This window comes from Falco cherrug, chromosome 6 (assembly GCF_023634085.1).
Source record: "Falco cherrug isolate bFalChe1 chromosome 6, bFalChe1.pri, whole genome shotgun sequence".
In the NCBI taxonomy this organism is placed as follows: domain Eukaryota; kingdom Metazoa; phylum Chordata; class Aves; order Falconiformes; family Falconidae; genus Falco; species Falco cherrug.
Window position 1 is genome coordinate 18,949,279 of NC_073702.1, and position 11,162 is coordinate 18,960,440.

General features: G+C 51.6%; 1 protein-coding gene across 2 annotated transcripts in view; it reads right to left on the minus strand.

Moving 5' to 3' along the window:
• LRRC1 (leucine rich repeat containing 1) overlaps positions 1–1,472 on the minus strand; it is a 106,776-nt gene extending 105,304 nt beyond the window's left edge. Inside the window, exon 1 of one of the 2 annotated variants that reach the window (XM_055714502.1) lies at positions 915–1,472. In XM_055714502.1, coding sequence (XP_055570477.1) covers positions 915–1,073 — 159 coding nt within the window. In that variant the 5' untranslated portion in view covers positions 1,074–1,472. The remainder of the gene's footprint in view (positions 1–914) is intronic. The other variant, XM_055714504.1, reaches the window with a different exon arrangement.
• Between the last annotated feature and the right edge of the window lie 9,690 nt (positions 1,473–11,162).

The window sequence follows — 11,162 nt, forward strand, 5'->3', positions numbered from 1 at the left end:
GAACTCTACCAACCATAGCTCACAAAGGTGTCCAAAGTTTAACCGAAAAATGCTGGTGGTTGATCAAGCCAAAAGCCAAGCACTCCTCCCACTCGCCCCACACCCGTGGATCCATCCCCACAGTGCCTCACCGCCATCGCCCATCGCCCCGATGGCGTCCCTCCAGCAAGGGCCAGCCGGCCAGTGCCACTGGCGGATGCCACCTCCACGCTGCACCACCACACTGAACCAAAAGCCAGTTCACCTTTGACAGCTACCAGAAACGCGTTACGCGCAAAAATCTGGCTGCGTGTTTCGGGCAAGAAGCAAAGCACTGCCAGCTGTGCAGGGCTTGCACCGAGAAAAAGCAAATGCTCATTCGCCTCTCGTGGTTTTGCACGATGAAGTTTCGGGCAGCGGAGGCAGGCACGGGAACGCTGCTATCTGCTGGGGGGGTGCCTTTCCCTCGTAGGGAGCAGATAGCATCGATCAAAAGGAGAAAAAAGGGGAGGGTTTAATACCCTCCAAAGTCTCGCAATTCCGATGACGTGAGCGTTAATCACGACACACACTCCCGTCCCGCGGCTCCAGCCCCAGCACCGCTGCCCTCCCACCGGGGCGCCTCCCCCCGCCACACGCGGGTCCCCCGGTTTCGCTCGTGAAAGCCCGTTTCCCACCGGCCGGCGACGACATGCGAAACGCTGACCCGAGGCTCCGGCTCCTCCGTTCACCCCCGGGGTCACCGCCACAGGCTGACGGCCCCAGCCGCCCCTCATCGCGGCCTCGGGGCGGGCGCGGCGGCGCCTCATCCCGCCGGCGCCGGGCCGGGGAGCTCGGCGGACACCTGCCGGGGCGGCTCACCTGCGGCCCCCCGCCCCGGCGGCGCCGGGACCGGCCGTCCCGCCGCCGGGGCCCGCCCCCCCGCTCCCGCTCACCTTGGGCAGCTCGCGGAGCTGGTTGGCGTCCAGCAGGAGCTCCTCCAGGCTGCGGCTGTAGCGGTAGATCTCCTCGGGCACGGCGGCCAGCGAGCAGTGCCGCTTGTCGATGGACTCCACATGGCGGTTGCACCGCCACAGGGGGATGCAATGGAACATCGCCCCGCCGGGGGGGCGCCGGGCCGCCGGGGGCCGCGGGGCGGGCGGCGCCGCCGCTCACCGCCGCCCCCGCCTCCCCGCCGGCCGCGGGAGCCGCTGCCCCCTCGCCGCCGCCGCGCAGTGCGGGTCCCGGCCAGCCGCCGGCGGCTACCCGCATCCAGCGCGCCGCCGCCGCCGGCGGGAAGCGGCCCCGGGCGAGCGCGGCGACCCCGGGAGAACAATGGGCGGGAGCCGGAGCGGAGCGGGGCGGCGGGCGGCCCTACTGCTCCTCGGCGGGCCGCTGCCCTCCCCGCAGGGGCATCGCGGGGCGCCGGGCGCAGGGCTGCTGGCGGCCGCCGCGCATTCCCGCGCCTGACCCGGAACACGGGCGGCTTCTCCCCCTCCCCTCCTCCCCCGTCCCGGCTGACATCAGCGGGGCCGGGCCCTGCCGCCCCGCCCCGGCCCGCCCCGGCCCCGGCCCCGGCCCGCCGGCCCGCCCGGGGAGGCGGCCAGCCGCCCGCACCCCCGCCGGCGCCGTCTCGCCCCGGGGAGCCGGGGGCGGGCGCCCGCACAACTTTCTGCCAAGGAGGAAGCCGCTCCGGCACGGAGTTTCCCCGGCTGGAAGTGTGAAGCCCTGCCCCGGGGCGGCCCCGCTCCGCGCTGGGCCCGGCGGGGCCGCGGGTCCCAGGGGCGCAGCCGCCGCCGCCGCGCAGGGTCCCCTGCAGCTGCCGGAGCCCCCTCGGGCCGGATTTGCCGGCGGTGGCGGGGGTCGGGGGGTGCGCTCGGCCGGGCGGTGTGCCGCGGTGTGCAGTGCCGGGCAATGCCGCCAGCCGGGTCGGGCCGCTCGTTTCACCCGCGTTCGGACACGCTGCGCCCTGCGGTGCTCGCAGACACCGCCCGGCGGGGTGCGCGCAGGCTGCGCTAGCGCTCTCCTCCCAGTTGCTGGCACGCAACGCTATCTGGAAAGTCGTGTAATAGAATGTATGGAACGCTGGCTAGGTGCGGTGGCCGTGGATGGTGTTTTTTCTCTGCATTTCTGTGGTATTAAAAAAAAAAATATACTATCGCATTGCTGTGGTATTAAAAAAAAAATAATCAATATACTGTCCTCAAGGCTTTCTGAAATAAGGTTTTAAAAACCCACTTCCAGCAAAGGTCGGCCGGGTGAGCAAAGGTGAACAGGGCGGCAGCTCTGCCGGCGGCTGCGGGCTCCTGTGGCCCTGCTCCCCGCACTGCTGCGTGGGGCCGGGGCCTGGGCCTAGCCGCAAAACCCAGCCCTCGTTGTTCTGGTTGCATAACAGCAATTCTGTAATCTACACAGTGACATAAAATACTTTTGAAAACAGGCAATTAACATCAGAGCTGCTCTTGAAATACTGCTAATTTCTTGCATAACGATAGCTGGGTGCAGGTACAGGAACAGGGGAGAGGGGGAACCTTGTGGTCGTCTCTTCTTCAATCCCCATGCGGTAATGACGGTACTTAATCTTATAAAGTTGCACTATATTTATGGTTGGTTTATTCTTAAATCATCTGGTAAATCTTGCAAGCTACACTTGTTTAATTTCTGTGGAAATTGCAGTGATCTGCCTATTTCTGGTTTTAGAAAGGACATTTTGGCAGCTTGTGTACTGTTCCTCTTTGCTAACCTACAAAACAAGAAACTTTTAAAATGTTACCATTTTCTTGGAAGTATCTTTAAAAAAAAAAATGGCCAGAACCAACAGCTTCTTTCTTCAATCATTATATCCACTAATTACAAAAAATATGTGGAACCTCCCAACATGTCTAAACATGTAAAGAAATTGCTGGCCTGTGGGGAAAGAACTGTAAATATTGCTGACCTGGTAACAACTGAACTGAAGTGGTTTTCTAGAAAGCCACAGGAAACGATCTCACTTCTGACCATGCCATGATTAAAAAATGTGTGTTGGAGAGAAAGGGTCAGCATTTTACCTCAGAGGGCCATGACTGGGTTTCTGGCTTAATTTTCGTCCGCTGCAAGTGTACGAATCATTTACAGCATACACAGAAAGAAAGCTGCAGTTGATCTTTTCCATCCCACACTTGAAAATCATTACCTAATGGTATTCTGAGCAGGGCTTGGAGATCAGTTCCTTCGATATCTGCAATATTTTGAGGCAAAGACTCCCTCTGCTCCTGCGGTACCTGTGCAGGGAGGGTTCATAGATGTGTTCACATGTGCTTGGAAACGGGGCAGGCACATGCCAACACTCTCAAGCCTTCCCAGCCCCAGAGCAGGAGATTAGATAACTACAGGACAGGAGAAAATCAAACAAAGGTGTTGCACCTTGGCACAGAGCTTGGCAAAGGCAAGGATCCAGAGGCTGGCCAGCAGACCTCAGAGGTGGGGATGAGGAGGACCACCTCCACCACACTTTGCGGGTCCCAGACAGACCAGCCCGGCGCTGCAGATACATATCTTCCAGTTACTGCTGAGGATGGTCCTCCCTGAGGGCAAGCACGGGGGGGGGGGGGGCAGGTTCAGAAAATAAAGCTTCTCATGGCAGCTCCAACCCAAACTCTGACACAGGAGGTGTCTTGAACTGGACGCAGGGAACACGGTGCTGTCAGCAGAGACTAACTGACACCTCCAACCAAGATTGCCTTGCCTAAATTCAACGACTATTACAGCTCCTCGGTGCCTTTATTCCTAGGGAACCCTCTGGAGAAGAGGGCCTGCTGGGGAGGTGTGCAGCAGGGCGTGTGAACACAAGAGGGCTGCAGCTGACTGCCCCCAGTACACTAAAGACATGCAGTTGTATATGGGACTACATCATAGGGATGGGGTGACATCAAAGCATTTAGAACTGAAGAACAATGTGACAAAGTGCCGAACAGAAGGCTGAACGAGTTGACTCCTGAGGTTCAGCTCTTAAGAACAGGCTCGTGAGTGGCACCTCAGGACCTCCCGTGCACTTTCTGCTCAGCTGGAAGCATCCACGTTGTCCCACAGCTGAGTCTGACACCAGGCAAGAGCTCCAGCGGTGGCATCTGTGGGAGGGATTTCATGCCAGCTTCTGGTGCTCTCTGACCCACCGTCTTCTGCACCATTTGGGAGAAATGCTCAGCACACCCTCCAGACAGAGAGGGCTTCAGATTCCAGCACACTGATCTGTCTGGAGGCTTGGAAACAGTTTGAGCCTTCCTTGCACGACACAGACACAAAGTTTGGCATGAGCTGTCACTTCTGCAGATGCTGTCAAGACTTGGTCTCGCTGTGACAAGTCTAGACAGTAACAGGAGGGCGGCAGTGACTATCGGGTGAGTCTGTGTACTTTAATGAAGGATGAGGCAAACTCACGCTTCTCACGAGTGTCAGGGAGTCCAGGGGACAGAGTGATGGCAAGAAAGCTTAATACTTACTTATGAGATCTGCCTTCACCAGCTGACACTCAATATAAGGATAAAGAGCCGCTTTCCCTTCTTTGAGATGGGCAGCTACTGTCATGGGGTCTTTGACAAAATCTTTGGGAGTTTAGGACATCAAATCAATGCCCCGGTGGGCCTCATCCATGGCACTCATGAAGATATAGCCTGAGACTATGGTATGGAAACAAGCATCAAGGAAGCCAAAAGGCAGACCAGCACCTTTGTTGAGCAGACAGTATTCTCACAGCAAAAAGCACCATCCTGAGCAAGTAAACCTTTGGTCAGTGCAATGAGTTACTAGCCTTTATTGTGCTGCACCAAGAAATAGCAGCAATAAAAAACCCTTCCCTAAACCAAAGAGACACCAGTTCTGTATCCTGTGTGGCCAGAAGAGCGACCTCATGCCGGGGCAGGTTTTGGTGGCAGCAGTCCTAGAAAAGGGGTGGGAAAAGAGAAGTGAGATACCATAAAGTAACTAGAAGCTATAACCTGGCAGGCAGAAATTGCGAGCAAGCAAAGGACAGCAAATTGCCAACGTCCATTCTAACACACACCTGACAACCTTCTTACTTGAGGCCAGTTGTGTCCCCCGGGGGCAGGAGAAGCCTTGGCCTCTCTGACAGCAGCAGTCCTGCTGCATTATGCATTTCCACGGCAAGCCAAGGTGTGGCTCACATGCAGAAGGAACTAAGGTCTGTTGCTCTCCCAGTTCTGCAGGGGATTACCTGGCTCCAAAGTGCCATTTGATAACTACTTGGTCTGTTTCACCTTCTTTTGGGTTTTTTGAGCTTTGTTATTTAAATCTTTCCATTCCCACTTTTTTTTTTTCCTTCCTGTTTAAGTACTTCTAGAAGTATTTTAATACTTTTATATATTGGTTAGCTGAATTTTAGTCACTTGGAACAATTTAATATTATTTTTATGACTCTCTCAGCAATGCCAAGAACCTTCAAGCTGTATGAAATCTGTAAGAGAGGTGATGCCACTACCTCTTCTGCAAAAGCAATGGATGAGTGTGACGAGCAGCTTTGTGCTTCTTTCCCGGCAGGCTGCTTTCCTCAGCCTCGAGTGGACAAGGTCAGACTTCTACCAACTCTGCTTCAGAGGGGAACAGATGGAGTCTGCTTTCACCGTGATACAGCATTTCACATTTCTTTCTGTCACCCGCACCGTGATCAGGCAACCCACGTCAGGTTTTGTGGCAGTCACTGTTGTCCTCGTTAAGCAGTGTTAAGGTGCATATAACAAAGGTCCCGCCCCCAGTTATTCGCAGCACATACACAGCAGGAGAAGAGCAAGCCCTCCTGCATGGGATTGCCAGCGAGGATGTCTTGCATGCAAGGGATCACCCTGCTGAACTGGTCAGTGTTTCCCGGGCTCTCTGTTGGGAACGACAGCAAGGGTACCAGTTACACATACAGTCACATCATAGCTGGAATCTGGGAGACAGATCATGACCGAAAAATTAATGGTTTATAGTCTGTCAAACAGCCATCCTTCAATCACTACCAGTCTGGTCTGGGTATGCAGCCAAGAACTTCAGTGCTGAAAATCTCACTTTCTCTTTCTAGATACCATCATCCTGTGTGCTTCTGAACAAAAAATTAGGTTTATGTGACTTTTATGGAATTCAGACAATGAAATGTAAGATATAGATAAGGCTGGCCTGATCTCGGGAGTATTCCTGGAAGTCATTGTTTGGAAGAAGCGAGAGCAAGGTCACGCTGCAGCTCTCCCTCCTTGGCACAGCTCAGACAGAATTGCTTTCTGGCTTGTCAAAAGGCAATTCAAGCAAACACCACCAAGTTTTAATTTGAGATACTTATGAAAAGCCCTAAAGCAAGGATATCCATGGGCTTGGGTGAATGCGGAGGAGCTTAGTGCTGCTACAAAGAAAGCAGCAATATTCAGAGTAACTTAACAGTGAAGTACATTGTGGGGTAGAGAGAAAAAAAAGAGAATGGATGGAAATAGATTTTGCATCAGCACAATTTAAGTAGTTCATACAGCTCATAGTTCAAAACTCACATGAATTAACACTAGGAAAAATACAATAAATGATAATAAAAATAAAGCAGGCCATGTTCCTGAAGCCTTTTTTGCATTTGGGGCTTCTTTCCTCTCACAGTCAGATTTCCTGACCCTCATTAGAAAGAAAGAGATGCAGTTACAGAGCACAGAGAAGCTGGGACAAAACAAGAAGAGTACAAGGGGAGAAAGACCCAAGTACTACAGGCAACGGGACCAATTTTGGGGATAATAATCTAACTAGCACTCGACTGCTGCTGGAAGAGTAGTTACCCACCCCCTCTGAACAGCTTAAATGGGAACAGTACTGAACCCCCAGTAAGGGCACTACAGCCTGCAGAGCTGCTGAGAGCCGGGCCCAGCAGGGTGCTGGAGTTCATTAGCACTGACATACTTCTCTCTGCTCAGTTGTACTGGCTGAGGACTCTGGTCACATTTACTCTCTGGTTTCTATTTAAATTGTTTAGAAGGGGTTTGTAAAAGCAGCAGGTAGATGTGACTATAAAGCACTCCCCTAATGATTACAGACCTATATATACAATTAAAAACTACGGTTACATCATCTCAAGTGCCACATCTACAAAGTTTCTGTTTGTCTGAAATAACTGACATAGAATAATACTAATATATTATTAGTACAAAGGCACATCTTAAGAGTTGCAAGGAATTATTATAGCCATAACGCCAAGCTTAAGCAGCACGTGCTCACGGCAATGCATTTAACACATTCACTGTGGTTTTACAGCATTATAAATAGCAATCACTGAGCAAAAGCTGCAGCATCTCTTCTCCTCTCCACCCCCACCCCCAAACGAATCGCTCACGATAACGTCAGCTTTTATTTGAACACAATGAGCTGTAATCACATGAGGTATTACTCTGATTTAATCCTGTTTGCTTCAGTTTGGTTTGTAAGGAGTGGCCAGTAATATGTGGTTGCATTGTGTCCGACGGTTTCTTATTTCACACAACTTTCAAGGGCTGACACCCCTCATCTTCTTTGGCCGGAAGAACAAAGCAATGGGTTCTGGCAGGTAAGGAGAAGAGATATTCTGGTGGCTGGGATGGTTTTTCTCCCTTCTTTTTATTTTTTTCCCTCCCGGTCGCTGGGCTGGCTGTCACAGCTGATGGATAGATTCTGAGCCTCAACCATTTTTTCAGGTTTTCACTATTTTCAGCTGGTCCAATACAACCAGATACAACCTCTTGCAGCAAATTTTGCCTCTCCAGCCACCATGAAGAGAACAAGTAGAGACACGAATTCAGGTCTGTGGTTTTGTTTTTTTTTTTCAAATCAGCATCTCAGCATCATGATATAGCTAAATACCACTTGACTGTGTGTAGCTTGATGTTGTTTCCCATAGCCAACAGAGACAACTGTACTGCTGGATTTGGTATAAAATGAAAAGGCAGATACCAGCATGAGGTAGCTGCCCATCAGCCCAGCCTGGTGGTTTTGGTAGGCACTAAACCTCACCTTCATTTCATGCCGTTTCATTATCTTTATCCCCTGAATGATGAGACACCCTGCGCTGGTTTTGGCTGGGATAGAATTAATTTTCTTCACAGTAGCTAGTATGGGGCTATGTTTTAGATTTGTGCTGGAAACAGGGTTGATAGCACAGGGAAGTTTTTGTTATCGCTGAGCAAGACTTACCCAGAGCCAGGGTCTTCTCTCCTCCTCACCCCGCCCCACCAGCGAGGAGGCTGGGGGAGCACAAGGAGCTGGGAGAGGACACAGCCGGACAGCTGGCCCCAGCTGACCAAAGGGATATTCCACACCGTATGATGCCATGCTCAGCATATGAAGCTGGGGGAAGAAGGAAGGGGGGACGTTTGGCATGATAGCATTTCTCTTCCCAAGTAACCGTCACGCATGTGGAGCCCGGCTTTCCTGGGGATGGCTGAACACCTGCCTGCCCGTGGGAAGCGGTGAGTGAATTCCTTGTTTTGCTTCGCTTGCACACACGGCTTTTTCTTTACCTATTAAACTGTCTTTATCTCAGCCCACAAACTTCACTTTTTCCCCCAGTTCTCTCCCCCATACCGATGCAGAAGGAGTAAGCGAGCAGCTGCGTGTTGCTTGGCTGCCGGCTGGGGTTAAACCGCAGCAGATCCCCAGCTTCCAGTGGGCTCTCAGCCAGGTTGCATTTGGCATCATGAGGGTTGAGGGTCAGGAGGAGACACTGTCTCTGTTGGGGAAGCTGGGCTGATGCAGGGTGGTGCCAGCACACAGGCAGGAATGAGGAGCATCACTATGTGTCAAGAACTCGTATCAGGAGCATCCTTACAGCCCATCATTTCACATACTGATTGGTGGACCTGGAGAATGTTTTACTGATGGGAAGCAGAAGCAGCTAACACTGGTGCTAACATAAATTTGACAACAATGAAAAATATTTTGACTGGCTCATGCTTTTTTTTTTTTTTTTTTTCCATGTTGTTCCTAATTTCCTTCTTCCTCTCATCTTAGCTGGAAGAGAATTTTAATGCCCTTAGAGTAGTCCAATGGGGTCTTATCTACAATTACACACACATACAATTCCACATTTATTAATCATAAATGCAAGTTTAATGGTGAGTCTACTCCACTAATTTTCTATAATGGTTATTTAGTTTGTATAATGCATGTTAATTAGGCAGTTGTATTTCGGTGACTTTTACGATTTCATCAAGTACCAATGTGCTCAGTTAAGACTGTTTGTGGGGTTTTTTTAAGAAAGTATTGAAATTAATTTGTAGGAATCCTCGCATGGAAGCACCATCACCCACCATGGATACTACTCACCTTTCAGTACATGATGTCCACTATTTCTTCAGCCATCATGCAAATGCAGATCTTTAGCCTGGATGTTTATTCAAGTTTTACATTCTATATTTCTATCTGCAGTTTTTAGCACTTCATCCAGACACCCCTCAGAGGCACAGGCTAACAGGAGACCAGACAATGGTGGAAGGGAAACCCAGCCAGCTTCAGCGTGCTGGTTGCAGCCACATAGTTGGAAAGAAGCAGCTTGTAATTTTGAAGCCTACACATCCGCAGCACCATGCCGCACAGGGCGCCAGGCTCTCTCGGCTCATGGCACAGGTTTGAATTCTCATCCCACTGAAATCCCAGTCCTTGTTGGGGGCTCGCTTGGTTTAGGCCATTCGGATATGTCAGTGCTTTCAGGTTTAGGAGCCATACAGATGGGGCTGTCACCGGGTGGAAATGCTGCTGGAATATGGGCTGCCCCGAAGAAACAGACCCTACCGAGGGCCCCCTTTCCTATGTATCGCTTTTCCCCCAACTTTCCCAACACAGCCATGCATATCCATGCAAACAGTCTTCTTCCCAGCAGGAAGGACAAGCTGCTGTCAAACAAAATCTCAGCAGACGGTTGATCCCAGGATACAGACGTTGGCCTAAAGGAGATCTGGCTGGATGATGTGGTTTTTCCTCAATTCTTTTGTCTCCCTCTTCCTCCCTGTCTGTCTCTGACAGGACTCACATGAGACTACATTTATTTTCTGGAAGGTAGGAAGCCCTGTGCTATATTCTGAATTAATCTTAGGGCTGCAAGCTGAAAAGAAGGGAAGCTGAGAGGACACAACAACTATAAATGAATCCAAAACCAAAAAGCATCTTGCCCTTTCTGGTTCCTGGAGACATGCTGTAAACACTGAACAGGCAGCTTCTCCTCTTGCACACAATGCCCAGCTGCTGCAGGTTTCCCCATCCTTGTCGGCCTCCCTGCTAAACTTCCGCAGCCAAAATTCCACCCCCCCGACCAAAAACAAAGCCCCTTTCTTTACACTTGGAAACTTCCCTAGGAAGGAGAAAGGCACCTTTCCTCCTTCTGTCATCAGGAGCCATGGGAAGAGCTGATAATCTCCATCGTTAGCTGGCCCTGTACTTCCTTTTGTAAGATCTAGTTTCTGCTTGCTTGCAACTTCCCCAGACTCCAACTGTCAGGATAATGTTTTCTACCTTATGTGTCTGACTCAGACTTAGGTATTTTTAAGAAAGTTTCAGCTAAAATGATGAGCTGGTTCTAAGAACACACTTACCAGAAAATACGCTTCTGTACTGTGAAAAGAGGCACAGTAATTCTGCTACTGTGAGCATTTGCTTTGGGGGAAAAAAAAAAAAAAAAGAGTCCTTTTAGCAGAAAGGGCCACTGAGCAGAGAGCTCAGCCTCCTGTCACCAGCATTCCTTTTGCTGCTATAGCCATGAAACTTATCCAAGATTCCTCTAAAAAGAAAAAAATAATCAGTTCACATAGGCTCAGCAGCATGTGCACCTAACAAGCCTAATATTTAGCAGCTAAAAATCCCCCAAATCCTCCGTGGACTCAGTCTGCTCTGTGACGTGCTGCCAGGCTGCCCACGTGCCCCCCAAGAACGGTGGGAGGGCTGGGGGGGGGCTGTCCACACTGGGGCAGGGGGAGAAAGGGGGCTGTCTCCACTGAGGGTGGACACAAGGGGCAGGTGCTGTGGGGGACAGTAGCGGGGAGGAGCAAAAGGGAGGGGGCAGGAGAAGGGGGGAGCAGTCCCCAGAGGCACAGACCCCAAAGTGTCCTCAAGAGCTGGACCCCAGGGCGGACACTGGCAATTCCTTCCCAGACAACCTCGGTCTGCTGGCGGTTGTGGGGCTGCCACCCCCAGAACCGTGTTTCCAGCAGCAGGTGATGTCCTGGGGCACCTTC